The 16,601-nt window shown below is 38.2% G+C and overlaps 1 protein-coding gene across 3 annotated transcripts in view; it reads left to right on the top strand.

The window, feature by feature from the left end:
• The window catches only part of WDR7 (WD repeat domain 7), a 375,654-nt gene that overhangs the window by 243,115 nt on the left and 115,938 nt on the right, over positions 1 to 16,601 (top strand). For all 3 annotated transcript variants that reach the window (XM_029222033.1, XM_029222024.1, XM_029222014.1), the window contains one exon: positions 12,779 to 12,965. In XM_029222033.1, coding sequence (XP_029077866.1) covers positions 12,779 to 12,965 — 187 coding nt within the window. The remainder of the gene's footprint in view (positions 1 to 12,778; positions 12,966 to 16,601) is intronic.

Genomic DNA, 16,601 nt, shown 5'->3' with positions numbered 1-16,601 from the left:
TGTATGTTAATCTTTTAAAAGAGCGGGTCATCATAACCAGCTAGGTAGGGTAAACATTTTTTTAATTGACATTTTTCCTTGGTCAGTTCATGATGGGACAACAGTCATCTTGCCAAAGCAACAAGTTAGCCATTGTATAATCCTGTAACAGCAGCTTACGTAGGCTTTATTTTGCTATCTCTGTGTCAATCCTTTTCTCATTTTTAGCATTTTGCTGTTACAGCAAAGTGTAAATATTTTCTTGCAGCTTTGTGCCTTTGTAGCACTTTTTAAAAATGGTAAGATTAAAGTTGGGACACTTTAAAAAAAAAAAGCTTGAGATAAAAAGCTTGAAATAAAACGGCACTAAAATATGAGCTATTATTATTACTCTTGACTGCACGACAACAGAGTTACTTTCTCAACAGCTAGAGGGTCTGAGTTAATTGTGATTTATCCAATTCTGGATTTCCGTGCTTTCTGCTTTTTAAGGAGGTTTGTTTTGATTTGATTTGTTTCCAGAGTTCTGAGCCTGTGTGCATTTTGGTAGTTCATTTGCGCATTTGGCTAGACATACAGGGTGATGGGGGTGGGTGGGTGGTGCTACGCGTTAAATTCTCACTGTAAAGCTGCCGCAGTGTCTGTACTACTTACCCATCTTACAGGTAGGAAGGGCTAATCATCTGATGGCTGGGCCTTGAATATGGTCACAGATTGACTTGAATAATGCTGAATTCTGTCTGTTAACAAGTTGAGTTAGGAGCCTCTTGGCATTCTCAGTAAAGAACCAGTGACCAGTAATAGGACTTACCAGTTCTGATTCTTATAGTGGGGAAGTACCCTTGCAGTTCCTCACGACAGTAAACTTATTACAAATGGCAGCTGTTTCCAAACTTTCCAATATCATGGGCCAGTAAAATTTCCAAAAATAAAATTTGGGAGTATTTAGCAGTGCTGTGTTTTATTTTGCTGAGTGCAAATACTAAAAAAATACCACTATCTTTATCATTTTATTAAAGAAAAACTCTTTTATTCACCAAAAGAGTAGTAAGAACATAACCTTAGACTAAACACTCCTTTAAACTGAATAAATTTAGCTTCATGAAAAAGACATACTACATGGTTTGTGTTTTACCATTTCACCATAAAGCCATGGAAACTTTGCCATAGACCAGCACAGGTTTATAGCAGACCCTTGGAAATTTCTGATCTGTGCATAATTTTATTGACTGTGCTGGGCACATTCAATGTAAAGTAATTTTCAGTATTTGCCAAAGCAACAATTGTGTATTAAGTACTTACTGAACTATAAAGCACTGTGCTAAGCCTCATGCAAAAAAAAAAAGTTTTTTTATAAAAATTTCGTATGGCCCAGGGAACTTACTCATTTAACAGATGTGGAAAGGTAATAAAATAAAATAAAAATAAATAAAATTAGCTCTGGACAATAGAATAAATGCCAAAGATGATATATCACTGTTTGTTAAATGTATGGATAATAATTTTTCTATTAAAAAGAATAATTTCATTCTAAAGGAAGCGGGGAAGGCGGAGAAATTGCCAACTACCAACCGCATACCATTCTCCTTTTACACGTGAACAAAACCTCAGAATTGTTGCAGGTGGCATTGTGGTCAGATCACAAACTACATTTCCCACCCTTCTGTGAAACTAGGGGAATTATTATATAATTTTGGCCAATGAAATGTAATCAGACTTTACAAGGGGGCTTGACTTAACTGCCACATGTCCTTATGCCCTTCAGCCTTCTACCTCTTCCTGTTGGGAAGGTGCATGCAGTGCTGGATGTGCCATTAACCATTTTGTGGACAGGATGCAACTAAGATAGAGCCAAGACAAAGACAGGGATCTTGGTATGGCTGTATTTAGCTGTTGAACCAGTAATGGGGACCTTCTCATTGTGTGACAAAAGATAAAACATATAATTTATTGAATCTTCTGTTTTGGTAGAGTGTCATGAATAAAACATGGTTATAAAGATGTAAGTTGTGTTCAGAGATGTGTTCTGGTCACATTACCCATGGCCTGGGCCACAGAAGCCTGCAGCTAACCACTTGCCTTCCATCATTCTCAGTTACATCAAACAAAACAGGAATAGATCATAGTTTTCTAAAGTCCTTTCCGTTCAAATATTCTGTGATTCTAATTAATCCATCTGGCTGGGGGTAAGTAGATCAGAATTTCCAAGGCAGTAGGTCTTGCCACCCCCATTTAACATCTTTATTGGAGTATAATTGCTTTACAATGGTGTGTTAGTTTCTGCTTTATAACAAAGTGAATCAGCTATATGTATACATATATCCCCATATCTCCTCCCTCTTGCATCTCCCTCCCACCCTCCCTATCCCACCCCTCTAAGTGGTCACCAAGCACCGAGCTGATCTCCCTGTGCTATGCAGCTGCTTCCCACTAGCTATCTCTTTTCCATTTGATAGTGTATATATGTCCATGCCACACTCTCACTTTGTGTCAGCTGACCCTTGTCTCTCTGTGTGTCCTCAAGTCCATTCTCTATGTCTGCGTCTTTATTCCTGTCCTGCCCCTAGGTTCGTCAGAACCATTTTCTTTTTTTTTTTGTAGATTCCATATATATGTGTTAGCATACGGTATTTGTTTTTCTCTTTATAACTTACTTCACTCTGTATGACAGACTCTAGGTCCATCCACCTGACTACAAATAACTCAACTTCGTTTCTTTTTATGGCTGAGTAATATTCCATTGTATATATGTGCCACATCTTCTTTATCCATTCTTCTGTCAGTGGACACTTAGGTTGCTTCCATGTCCTGGCTATTGTAAATAGTGCTGCAGTGAACATTGTGGTACATGACTCTTTTTGAATTATGGTTTTCTCAGGGTATATGCCCATTAATGGGATTGCTGGGTCACGTGCTACTTCTATCTTTAGTTTTTTGACGAACCTCCATACCTCCATATTGGCTGTATCAATTTACATTCCCACCAATGATGCAAGAGGGTTCCCTTTTCTCCACACCCTCTCCAGCATTTATTGTTTCCAGATTTTTTGATGATGGCTATTCTGACCGGTGTGAGGTGATACCTCATTGTAGTTTTGATTTGCATTTCTCTAATAATTAGTGTTGTTGCACAACCTTTCATGTGTTTGTTGGCAATCTGTATATCTTCTTTGGAGAAAAGTCTATTTAAATCTTCTGCCCATTTTTGGATTGGGTTGTTGTTTTTTTTGATATTGAGCTGCATGAGCTGCTTGTAAATTCTGGAAATTAATCCTTTGTCAGTTGCTTCGTTTGCAAATATTTTCTCCCATTCTGAGGGTTGTCTTTTTGTCTTGTTAATAGTTTCCTTTGCTGTGCAGAGCTTTTAAGTTTCATTAGGTCCCATTTGTTTATTTTAGTTTTTATTTGTATTTCTCTAGGAGGTGGGTCAAAAAGGATCTCGCTGTGACTTATGTCAAAGAGTGTTCTTCCTATGTTTTCCTCTAAGAGTTTTACAGTGTCTAGCCTTAAATTTAGGTCTTTAATTCATTTTGAGTTTATTTTTGTGTATGGTATTCAGTATTCTAATTTCATTCTTTTACATGTAGCTGTCCAGTTTTCCCAGCACCACTTAATGAAGAGGCTGTCTTTTCTCCATTATATATTCTTGCCTCCTTTATCAAAGATAAGGTGACCATAGGTGCTTGGGTTTATCTCTGGCCTTGCTATCCTGTTTCATTGATCTATATTTCTGTTTTTGTGCCAGTACCATACTGTCTTGATTACTGTAGCTTTGTAGTATAGTCTGAAGTCAGGGAGCCTGATTCCTCCACCTCTGTTTTTCTTTCTCAAGATTGCTTTGGCTATTCGGGGTCTTTTGTGTTTCCATACGAACTGTGAAATTTTGTGTTCTAGTTCTGTGAAAAATGCTGTTGTTACTTTGACAGGGATTGCATTGAATCTGTAGATTGCTTTGGGTAGTATAGTCATTTTCACAATGTTGATTCTTCCAATCCAAGAACATGGTATATCTCTCCATCTGTTTGTATCATCTTTAATTTCTTTCATCAGTGTCTTCTGTTTCTGCATACAGGTCTTTTGTCTCCTTAGGTAGGTTTATTCCTAGGTATTTTATTCTTTTTGTTGCAGTGGTAAATGGGAGTGTTTCCTTAATTTCTCTTTCAAATTTTTCATCATTACTGGTATAGGAATGCAAGAGATTTCTGTGCATTCATTTTGTATCCTGCTGCTTTACCAGATTCATTGATTAGCTCTAGTAGTTTTCTGGTAGCATCTTTAGGATTCTCTGTGGATAGTATCATGTCATCTGCAGACAGTGACAGCTTTACTTCTTCTTTTCCAATTTGGATTCCTTTTGTTTCCTTTTCTTCTCTGATTGCTGTGGCTAAACTTCCAAAGTGATGTTGAATAATAGTGGTGAGAGTGGGCATCCTTGTCTTCTTCCTGTACTTAGAGGAAATGGTTTCAGTTTTTCACCATTGAGAATGATGTTGGCTGTGGGTTTGTCATATATGGCCTTTATTATGTTGAGGTAAGTTCCCTCTCTATGCCTCTTTTCTGGCTTGTTTTTATCATAAATGGGCGTTGAATTTTGTCAAAAGCTTTTTCTGCATTTATTGAGATGATCATATGGTTTTTATCCTTCAGTTTCTTAATATGGTTTATCACATTGGTTGATTTCTGTATATTTAAGAATCCTTGCATTCCTGGTATAAACCCCACTTGATCATGGTGTAAGCTCCTTTTAATGTGCTGCTGGATTCTGTTTACTAGTATTTTGTTGGGGATTTTTGCATCTATGTTCATCAGAGATATTGGCCTGTAGTATTCTCTTTTGGTGGCATCTCTTTTGGTGGCATCTTTGTCTGGTTTTGGTATCAGGGTGATGGTGGCCTCTTAGAATGTGTTTGGGAGTGTTCCTCCCTCTGCTATATTTTGGAAGAGTTAGAGAAGGATAGGTGTTAGCTCTTCTCTAAATGTTTGATAGAATTTGCCTGTGGAGGCATCTGGTCCTGGACTTTTGTTTGTTGGAAGATTTTTAATCACACTTTCAATTTCAGTGCTTGTGATTGGTCTGTTTATATTTTATATTTCTTCCTGATTCAGTCTTGGAAGGTTGTGCTTTTCTAAGAATTTGTCCATTTCTTCCTTCCAGGCTGTCCATTTTATTGGCGTATAGTTACTTGTAGTAATCTCTTGTGATCCTTTGTAGTTTTGAAGTGTCAGGTGTTACTCTTCCTTTTTCATTTCTAATTCTGTTGATTTGAGTCTTCTCCCTTTTTTTCTTGATGAGTCTGGCTAATGGTTTATCAATATTGTTTATCTTCTTAAAGAACCAGCTTTCAGTTTTATTGATCTTTGGTATCAGTTCCTTCATTTCTTTTTCATTTATTTCTGATATGATCTTTTTTTTTTTTTTTTTTTTCTGATATGATCTTTATGAATTCTTTCCTTCTGCTAATTTTGGGGTTTTTTGTCCTTATTACTCTATTTGCTTTAGGTGTCAGTTTAGGTTGTTTATTTGAGATATTTCTTGTTTCTTGAGGTAGGATTGTATTGCTATAAACTTCCCTCTTAGAACTGCTTTTCCTGCATCCCATAGGTTTGGGGTCGTCAAGTTTTCATTGTCATTTGTTTCTAGGTATTTTTTGGTTTCCTCTTTGATTTCTTCAGTTACCCCTTGGTTATTTAGTAGTGTATTGTTTAGCCTCCATGTATTTGTATTTTTTAGCTTTTTTCCTGCAATTGATATCTAGTCTCATAGCGTTGTGGTTGGAAAAGATACTTGATACGATTTCAATTTTCTTAAATTTACCAAGGCTTGATTTGTAACCCAGGACATGATTTATCCTAAAGAATGTTCCATGAGCACTTTTGAAGAAAGTGTAATCTGCTGTTTTTAGATGGAATGTCCTATGAATATCAATTAGGTCCATCTTGTTTAATGTGTCATTTAAAGCTTTTGTTTCCTTATTTATTTTCATTTTGGATGATCTGTCCATTGGTGAAAGTGGGGTGTTAAACTCCACTACTATGATTGTGTTACTGTCGATTTCCCCTTTTATGGCTGTTAGCATTTGCCTTATGTATTGAGGTGTTTCTATGGTGGGTGCATAAATATTTACAATTGTTATATCTTCTTCTTGGATGGATCCCTTGATCATTATGTAGTGGCCTTCTTTGTCTCTTGTAATAGTCTTTATTTTAAAGTCTATTTTGTCTGATATGAGAATTGCTGCTGCAGCTTTCTTTTGATTTCCATTTGCATGGAATATCTTTTTCCATCCCCTCACTTTCAGTCTGTATGTGTCCCTAGGTCTGAAGTGGGTGTCTTGTAGACAGCGTAAGTATGGGTCTTGTTTTTGCATCCATTCAGCCGGTCTGTGTCTTTTGGTTGGAGCATTTAATCCCTTTACATTTAAGGTAGTTATCGATATGTATGTTTCTATTACCATTTTTTTAATTGTTTTGGGTTTGTTATTGTAAGTCTTTTTCTTCTCTTGTTTTTCCTGCCTAGAGAAGGTCCTTTAGCATTTATTGTAGAGCTGGCTTGGTGGTGCTGAATTCTCTTAACTTTTGCTTGTCTGTAAATGTTTTAATTTCTCTGTTGAATTTGAATGAGATCCTTGCTGGGTAGAGTAATCTTGTTGTAGGTTTTTCCCTTTCATCATTTTAAATATGTCCTGCCACTTCCTTCTGGCTTGCAGTTTCTGCTGAAAGATCAGCTGTTAACCTTATGGGGATTCCCTTGTATGTTATTTGTTGCTTTTCCCTTGCTGCTTTTAATATTTGTTCTTTGTATTTAATTTCTGATAGTTTGATTAATATGTGTCTTGGCATGTTTCTCCTTGGATTTATCCTGTATGGGACTGTCTGTGCTTCCTGGACTTGACTGACTATTTCCTTTCCCATGTTAGGGAAGTTTTCAACTATAATCTCTTCAAATATTTTCTCAGTCCCTTTCTTTTTCTCTTCTTCTTCTGGGACCCCTATCATTCGATTGTTGGTGTGTTTAATGTTGCCCCAGAGGTCTCTGAGACTGTCCTCAATTGCTTTCATTCTTTTTTCTTCATTCTGCTCTGTGGTAGTTATTTCCACTATTTTATCTTCCAGGTCACTTATCCATTCTTCTGCCTCAGTTATTCTGCTATTGATTCCTTCTAGAGAATTTTTAATTTCATTTATTGTGTTGTTCATCATTGTTTGTTTGCTCTTTAGTTCTTCTAGGTCCTTGTTAAACGTTTCTTGTATTTTCTCCATTCTATTTCCAAGATTTTGGATCATCTTTACTACCATTACTCTGAACTCTTTTTCAGGTAGGCTGCCTATTTCCTCTTCATTTGTTAGGTCTGGTGGGTTTTTACCTTGCTCCTTCATCTGCTGCATATTTCTGTCTTCTCATCTTGTTTAACATACTGTGTTTGGGGTCTCCTTTTTGCAGGCTGCAGGTTTGTAGTTCCCATTGTTTTTGGTGTCTGCCCCCTGTGGGTAAGGTTGGTTCAGTGGCTTGTGTAGGCTTCCTGATGGAGGGGACTGGTTCCTATGTTCTAGTCGGTGGGGCTGGATCTTTTTTTTCTGGTGGTCAGTGCCACATCTGGTGGTGTGTTTTGGGATGTCTGTGAACCTAGTATGATTTTAGGCAGCCTCTCTGCTAATGGGTGGGGTTGTGTTTCTCTCTTGCTAGTTGTTTGGCATGGGGCATCTGGCACTGGATTTTGCTGGCCGTTGGGAGGAGCTGGGTCTTAGCTTTGAGACAGAGATCTCTGGGAGAGCTCTCACCAATTGATATTACGTAGGACTGGGAGGTCTCTGTTGGTCCAATGTTCTGAACTCGACTTTCCCATCTCAGAGTCTCAGGCCTGAGCACCAAGATCCTGTCAGCCACACAGCTCAGAAGAAAAGGGAGGAAAAAGGAAAGAAAAAGAATAATAATAAAGTTTTTAAAAGTTTTTAATATAAAAATTATTAAAATGAAAAATAATAATTATTAAAAATTATTAAAAATTATTATAATAATTATAAAAATAAAAATTATTAAAAATTATTTTAAAATAATTATTAAAAATTATTTTAAAATAATTATAAATATAATTATAAAAATAAGTATAAAATAATTATAAATAATTATAAAAAATTATTAAAAATAATTATTAAAAATTATTCAAAATAATAATTATATAATTATAAAAATATAATAATAATTATTTAAAAATATAAAAAATAAAAAAATTATAAAAATAAGTATAAAAAATTATAATTATATAATTATAAATAATTATAAAAAAAATAATAATTATTTAAAAATTATAAAAAAAGAAGAGAGCAACCAAACCAATAAACAAATCCACCAATGATAACAAGTGCTAAAGATTAAACTAAGATAAACATAAAAATCAGAAACAAATCAGTCGCAGACAGCAAACCCCAAGTCTACAATTGCTCCTGAAGTCTACCGCCACAATTTTGGGATGACTCGTTGTCTATTCAGGTATTCCACAGGTGCAGGTACATCAAGTTGATTGTGGAGATTTAATACACTGCTCCTGAGCCTGCTGGGAGAGATTTCCCTTTCTCTTCCCTGTTTGCACAGCTCCTGGGGTTCAGCTTTGGGTTTGGCCCCGCCTCTGTATGTAGGTCACCCTCTGGCATCTGTTCCCCACCCAGACAGGATGTGGTTAGAGTGGCAGCTTATTAGGGGGCTGTGGCTCACTCAGGCCGTGGTTGGGGCGGGGGCGGGCGGAAGGTGTATGGAATGCGGGGTGAGACTGAGGCGGCAGCAGCCAGCATAAAGTTGCAACAGCCCAAGGTGCGCCGTGTGTTCTCCCAGGGAAGTTGTCCCTGGCTCACGGGACCCTGGCGGTGGCGGGCTGCACAGGCTCCAGGGAGGGGAGGTGTGGAGAGTGACCTGTGCTTGCACACAGGCTTCTTGGTGGCGGCAGCAGCAGCCTTAGCGTTTTATGCTCGTCTCTGGGGTCTGCGCTGGTAGCCGCGGCTCGTGCCCGTCTCTGGAGCTCGTTTAGGCGGTGCTCTGAATCCCCCCTCTTGTGCACCCTGAAACAATGGTTTCTTGCCTCTTTGGCAGGTCCAGACCTTTTCCCGGACTCCCTCCCTGGTAGCTGTGGTGCAGTAGCCCCCTTCAGGTTGTGTTCACGCAACCAACCCCAGTCCTCTCCCTGGGATCCAACCTCCAAAGCCCGAGCCTCAGCTCCCAGCCTCCCGACCCCCCGCCCTGGCGGGTGAGCAGACAAGCCTCTCGGGCTGGTGAGTGCTGGTCGGCACCGATCCTCTGTACGGGAATCTCTCTGCTTTGCCTTCTGCACCCCTGTTGCTGCGCTCTCCTCTGTGGCTCCAAAGCTCCCCGCCCCCCACCCACTGCCTGCCTCTGCCAGTGAAGGGGCTTCCTAGTGTGTAGAAAGCTTTCCTCCTTCACAGCTCCGTCGCAGAGGTGTAGGTCCCATCCCTATTCTTTTCTCTCTGTTTTTTCTTTTGCGTTACCCAGGTACGTGGGGAGTTTCTTGCCTTTTGGGAGGTCTGAGGTCTTCTGCCAGCGTTCGGTAGGTGTTCTGTAGGAGTTGTTCCACGTGTAGATGTATTTTTGATGTATTTGTAGGGAAGAAGGTGATCTACACATCTTAATTCCTCCATCTTGAAGGTCCCGTTGTTCTTGCCCCTTTCTAATCATGACAGCCTAAATGTTGATCTTTCTAAAATGAAAATCTAATCAAACCCCTCATTTGCTTAAAACTTTCCAATTGTTCCCCATTGTCACCAGAATGAACAAACTCTTAGCATGGCATATAAGGCCCTTTGTGATCAGGCTCTAATAACCTGTGCTGTCGCCTGTCTCACTGTTATATTTCATCCACCTCGTCCTCTTCCCTCTTGTCCATCGCCCCAACCTCTTCTCTTTCCACCGACGAACTTTCCAGCCATATTGAACTATGTGTAATCCGTTGGTCTGGTCATGTTCTCTCTCATCTGATGGTCTTTAGACATGCTATTCTCTCTGCCTAGAATGTTTTCTTTCCATACTCCTCTCCTGTGAGTGACAAAGTTTTACTTAGTCTTTAGGTTTTTGTATAGAGGCCACCTTTCCCTGGAAGCCTTCTTATATCCCTAAGATTGGGTTAAGCGCCCCTTTTAGGTTCTGTCTTGATACCTTGTGCTTATAAATGTTCTAACATTCCTCATAATATATTCAAATTACCTGTTTGCTCACCTATATCCTGAGCTACAGTGAATTTTCCTGAGGGAAAGAACTGAGAGTATTGTTCTCTTGTGTTTCCCCAGCATTTAGTATAATATCAGTATAACAATACTCTATAAACAGTTCCTCAGTGAATCTTTGGATGGAAAGTTTGGGACCAAATTGTGGAAAGTCTTGAGTGAATATCAGGCCAATTTGTTGAACTTCTTAATACTGCCACCAGGAGACTCTTTTATGAAGGACTCAATCATGATGGCAGGTGGTAGCATCCTTCTCCATCTTGGTTACTCAGTGAGGCAATATTCCCTGATTGTGCAGTAGTGGGGCACTTACAGAAAAGAAGTAAATATGTGCCTTTGTACAAAACTAGATTCCATCTTGAAGAGATTAAAATACAACCTTTATTGGGTACCTAAGGTTTAAGAAAAGTTCTGAGAGATAAAACTTAAAATTCATAAAATTCCGTCACGAGATTTTTTTCTGTTAATAGAGAAGTGCTATCATTGTCTTAATTTTAGCTTTTTCATCACCTTGGCCCATATTGCAGAGCACCTATATTATATGGAGTCATACGACTTCCTAGATGTCAAGAATAACAGGAAAGTGGTAGATATTCTTGACAGTTTGAAATATCATTCTGGCAAACTGGGACCAGGAGCTGCGTTAGAAGTGTACGTGCAGTAAAGGCAGGTCTGTTAACCATTTTAGGTCCATAATGTGTGCAAAGCATTGTGCTTGGTGGTTTGGGAGATGCAGAGTTATATGAAACATACTTCCTACCCTCAAGGAGCTAACAAACTTGCTGAGGAGAAGGGAAATGCACCAAAATGCTTATATTTAAAGATAACTTGTGGTAAGAGACACATAGGTACTGGCAGGAAATAGAGCATTGGATCTCTTTCTTTCAAGGGGTTTACATTTTTATGATCCACAAAACTTGGAGCTTTACATATTATATTTACATAGCTAAGTATGAGTAAAATTTTCAAATACATGTATGAATGAAGTATGAATTTCTACATATTTTTCTCAAGGAGGCTTTCCATATCTGTGTACCTTTTTCGTTTACGGCAGGAGTTGTTAACCCAAGGTCCGTGGCCTCCTTGACATCTTTCTGCAGAATTTGGTGGATATGTATGTGTATATAGTTTCCTGAGGAAAGGACTGATGGCTTTCAACAGATTCTTTTTATTTTTTTTTTTATCTTTTAAAAACATTCTATTAGAATATTTAAGGATTCTGTGACTGAGAAGAAATTCAGAACCACTGTATAGAGAGTGCGTTCACAGACTTGTCTCAGCTTTACAGTATCTTTCTTTTCACCCCCATTTCAATCCATTCTCATTTAACAATTGGCTATAGCATAGCCAATGAGTAAATGCTTTTATTTGTTGAGTGAATTAAAGTTTATATGCCATGTCCTTAATTTTAAAAACAGACAAGTTCAACATGTTATTCAGAATGAGCCCTGACTGCCCTTCACTGAACACACGCCAGTGAGGGCACTTGGCAGTACACTTCATTGTTTAATTCATTTAACACTCTGGCCCTTCATGAGTGATAGCTATTATTATCCCCATTTTACAGACAAGGAAGCTGAGACTCACTGAGTATCTTCCTAAGCCTGCCCCCTAGTAAGTTATAAAATCAGTTAATACTCTGTCTTGAATCTGAAGCCTCTGTTCCCTTTAACTAGTATGTTATACAGTAATATGATTTATAAACTGTTTTGTTTCTTCCCCTCAAAAAACAAACAAACAAAAAACCCTCTTCTAAGTTGCAGTTTGTTCTTGACAATCCCTGGTGTTTTGTGTTTTTTTAATGTCAAAATGCCTTTGGAAGTAGATGAGCTTTTGTAGCTTAATGACCATTGGCTTAGGTATACAAATGGTTAGCTTGATCTTCAACATAAAGGAATACATATTAATTAAAATCTAGATCATTTCATCAGATATAGAAGTAATATTGAGCTATTTTTTAAATTGCGTAACAAACTTCTGTGAAGAATTTACCAGTACTTGACGTCATTGTCTGCTATTGGTACACCAGAATGTGGAGGAACAAATATGCTTGTCTGGGGCAGTGGCGGTGTGGAGTGGAGTCTTTTGAAAACTACACATTCTACCTTCTCCATCCCTCATCCCTGTTGATAATCATTGCCTGTGATGAGAAGTGTTATTGATGAAGCATTTCGCATACGAATTCTGTTAGATGCAGAAGAAAGATGAAGAAATACCATCTTACATTATTTGGAAGCATCTTCATTTTGCAGAATGCTGAGTAGGGAGAAACATTGTTTGGAAGTTTAGAATCACTATTATGTTTTGAAATTATATATACTTATTTAAATATAGTTATTATGTAATTACAACACTTTAGAATATGGTATAAAATATTGTAGCCTAACTTATCTCTTTAAAGTACATGGCTAAACAAACTGTAAACTTGAGATCTTTTTATAGTCTTACTATTCAAAACCCCTTGTCAGTTAAAGTAAATCCAAAGTGGTTTATATTTTGAAAATATGCTTCAAAGAAAACATCACAAAAGTAAAATTACTTTATTGCTCTGTCTTTTATTTTGTAATTTTAGGTAAGGCACTGACATTTCTTCTGCTGCAGCCACCAAGCCCCAAACTTCCTCCACACAGTACGATCCGAAGAACAGCCATTGATCTGATTGGACGTGGTTTCACAGTTTGGGAGCCTTACATGGATGTGTCTGCTGTCCTGATGGGGCTTCTTGAACTTTGTGCTGATGCCGAGAAACAACTTGCCAAGTACACCCTCCATTTCAGTTCATTTGGCTTTTATTGGTTTTGTTTGTTTTGTTTTAGTAGAGGTCATTGATTACTCTTTATAAATTGCATATGGAGAAAAAATAGACAAATATCTCAATATATGAAATTTTGGAAATAGACAATGAAAGGGAGATATGTTTCTGTCATTTTAACACAATTGGGATTTAGCTTTGAGCCAATGAATGATTTATCCGTGGCATAGTTTTAAATATATGTTTATTGTGCCTTGAGATATTATCAGCTAATAATAATATAAACATATCACATATAAGGAAAATGATATATATAGTTGCTCAAAAATGTTTTACTGATACAATACCTGGCCAGTTTGGGGAATTACTCCTTTGCACTCATGTTAATTTTTAAACCAACTTTATTGAGGTTTCATTTGCACACAGCAGAGGATCAGCCATAAGGAGGTTGCAGTGGTCCAGGGAGGCAGGGATGAGAGTAGAGGAATAAAAAGAGGATCCAAGGCAGTTCCTAAAATGAAACTGGGGCTGGTGATAGAGGTTAGTATTGACTTGAGAACCCAGCCTCCTGATTCCTGGAGGGAGTCTTTTTTGTTTTGTTTTGATGGTATAATACGCATCTAACAGGAAATTTACTACTGTATCCCTCTTAAAGGATACAATTCAGCAACATTCTCTGCATTCACAGTTATGCAGCCATCACCACTACCTAGTTCCCAGTAGCAGTCACCCCAAATGGAAACTCCATACCCACTGAGCAGTCCCTTTCCATTCTCCCCTCCCACTGTCCCCTGACAATCAATAATCTGCTTTCTGTCTCTGTGAATTTGCCTATTCTGAATATTTCATATAAATGGAATTATACAGTATGTGGCCTTTTGTGTCTGACTTCTTTCACTTAGCATAATGATTCCAAGGTTCATTCATGTTGCAGCATTTTTCAGTACTTTGTTTCTCTTTATAGTTGAACAATATTCCATTCTATGGATATACCACATTTTATTTACCTATTCATCTGTTGATGGACATGTGGCTTGCTTCCACTTTGTTTGAACACCTAGTTTTCATTTCTCTTAGGTAGATACCTAAAAGTGGAATTGCTGGGCCATGTGGTAATTCTGTGTTTAGCCTATTGAGGAACCACCAAACTGTTTTCCATAGCAGGTGCACCATTTTATATTCCTACCAGCAATGTAGGAATTGTCTTTGCATCCTCGCCAACATTTATCTTCCGGTTTTGTTGTTGCTTTTTTAGTATAGTCATCCTAGTGAAGGTGAATTCCTAGTGGGAGGAATTCTTGAACTGTCCCATGATGCCTCTCTTAATGTACAGGCAGACCTCATTTTACTGTCCTTCACTTTATTGCGTTTCAAAGATGCTGTGGGTTTTTTTTTTTTTTTACAAATCAAAGGTTTATGGTAACCCTGCATTGAGCAAGTCTGTTGGCACCATTTTTCCAACAGCATTTGCTCATTCATGACTCTGTGTCTCATTTTTGTAATTCTAGCAATATTTCAAACTTTTTTATTACTATATTTGTTATGGTTGTCTGTAGTCAGTGATCTTTGATGTTATTTTTGTAATTATTGTGACTTTTTTGGCAATAAAGTATTTTTTAATTAAGCTATGTACATTGTAACAATACTTAATGATATTGCACACTTAATAGACTACAGTATGGTATAAACATACTTTTTATATGTTTACTGGGAAGCTAAAAAATTCGTGTGCATCGCTTTATTGCGCTGCTCTGGAACCGAACCTACAGTATCTTTGAGGTCTGCCTGTAAGTGTTATCACCTCTTTGATTTTTTCAGTGAATGGCATTTCATGCTTACCATTGCTAACCTCTTAAAAAACTAGAGTTCTCTGCCCTTTTCTTCATGGTTACCTCTCTCATATCCCGCAGTTGCCTTATATTCTAGCGTGCTTTGGGCCTGTCATCTTTCTGCTGGCTGCTCTATGCTCAGAAGTGGAGACCAGAGAAACAACTGAAGGCTAGACTGGAATGCTGTGACTTTGTCCACAGATTGGGCATCCCCAGCCCAAAGTCCCAAGAGTGACTGGTAGGGGAAGGGTATTCATTTCAAACCCAAGCAGCTGTCCTCCCCCTTCACCTGCTTCATACTGCCACACTTCCTCAACTTCACCTCTGTGTCTCCCTAGCTATGTACCCTTCAGTAAATTACTTCACCTCTCACCTCAGTTCCATTTACAAGTTGGGGCTAATTAAATACCTACTTTATAAGATTGATGTTAAGTGAGTTTATATTTGCCAGGTGCTTAGAAGAGCACTTAGCACATGTTAAGAGATTGAATGGATGTTACCTATATTGCTGGGGGAGGGGGTATGGATGGTGATGCCATTGTCATTGTCCTAGTGTTCAACAGATGGAAGAGATGCCCGTTTCTAGAATAAACACTTCCACATAGTGACAATCAGGATAGTTTCTGGATGGATACAGGTGGCCTGAAGGTTCTCGATTGACTTAAAGGATTAGGAGGGAATGTGAGCCCATGAGTTGGCAGCAGTCGTAAGAGGCTGGCCTTTGTGCAAAGCCTGGAACGTATTTTCAACCTTTTACTCTCCCCTTGGCTGCAACTGCCATGGACACCCTCCAAGGAATCAACAGAGTGGCTTCTTTTACCTCAGCTCTCCTGGTTACCTTGAGAAGCCTTTAATATTTTTGATTGTCCAGAATTTTACTTTGACCTAATTTTATAGCCTATTTTCAAATCTGATCAAAAACAATTTCAAAAGTATGCAGTCTTGTTTTGTTGCCTGGGAGAAGTAATGGGTTTCTATTTTAGACTAACCATCTAACATTTTGTTTTATTTTGTGTTTAAATAAGTTCACATGAAGCTTATATCAGCAAACATAAAGATGTGCTGTGTTTTATCTACATGGAGTATGTCCACAGACACCAATACTTTAGCTTTCAGTAGGTAATTTAAATCTTGCTATTACATCCTTTTCTGTCACGAAGATTAGTATAACTCTCTACACACAGCTCTGAATAAATGAATGTATCAGCGTGTAGCCTTGAGGAGTCCAATGTAATTTTCATCATGATAAATTGTATAATAAGCAAGAAAATGTTTGCTTATTAATCTATAACAAGATTTAGATTGAAGATGACCTGGTACATCCACGACACACTTGGTACAGGCTGCAGAAGGACTAAGATGGGGCGAGATAGAGCAGCAGGGTGGCTGTGCATCTTACCCTCACAGTGCCTGTGGGGCCGCCCTTCTGTGCCCACTTCTCTGTGCACACATAACACCGCTTGGCCGCCTTGCTGCTGACTGTGATCTTAAGCTTGCTTTATGGAGAAGCTTTTATGTTAGGCTTGTGCTTTTTAAAAAGAAAAAAACATAAGCAGTGTTTCCTTCTTTATTTCAATTCTTGTGAGTTTATGAAGGAGGGGGTTCAAGGCAGGGCAGCTCGCTCAGGTTGGTATCTAGTTCTGAGGAATACATGTGATAGCAGAGTTTCTCTCTTTCCTTCTCTCCCCTGTGTTGACATCCTCTGTCAGAGATGACTCCTGAGAGGCCTCCTGAAAAACTGTATATGGCTCAAGACTAATAGAGCATTTTCCCAGAATTAATAATGCTTTTTTTTTTTTTTTTTTTTTTTTTTT

This window comes from Monodon monoceros, unplaced genomic scaffold (genome assembly GCF_005190385.1).
Source record: "Monodon monoceros isolate NGI ecotype Baffin Bay Population unplaced genomic scaffold, NGI_Narwhal_1 Super_Scaffold_1, whole genome shotgun sequence".
Lineage (NCBI taxonomy): Eukaryota > Metazoa > Chordata > Mammalia > Artiodactyla > Monodontidae > Monodon > Monodon monoceros.
Note: the sequence above shows the minus strand (reverse complement) of the source record. Positions and strands in the feature narration are given on the sequence as shown.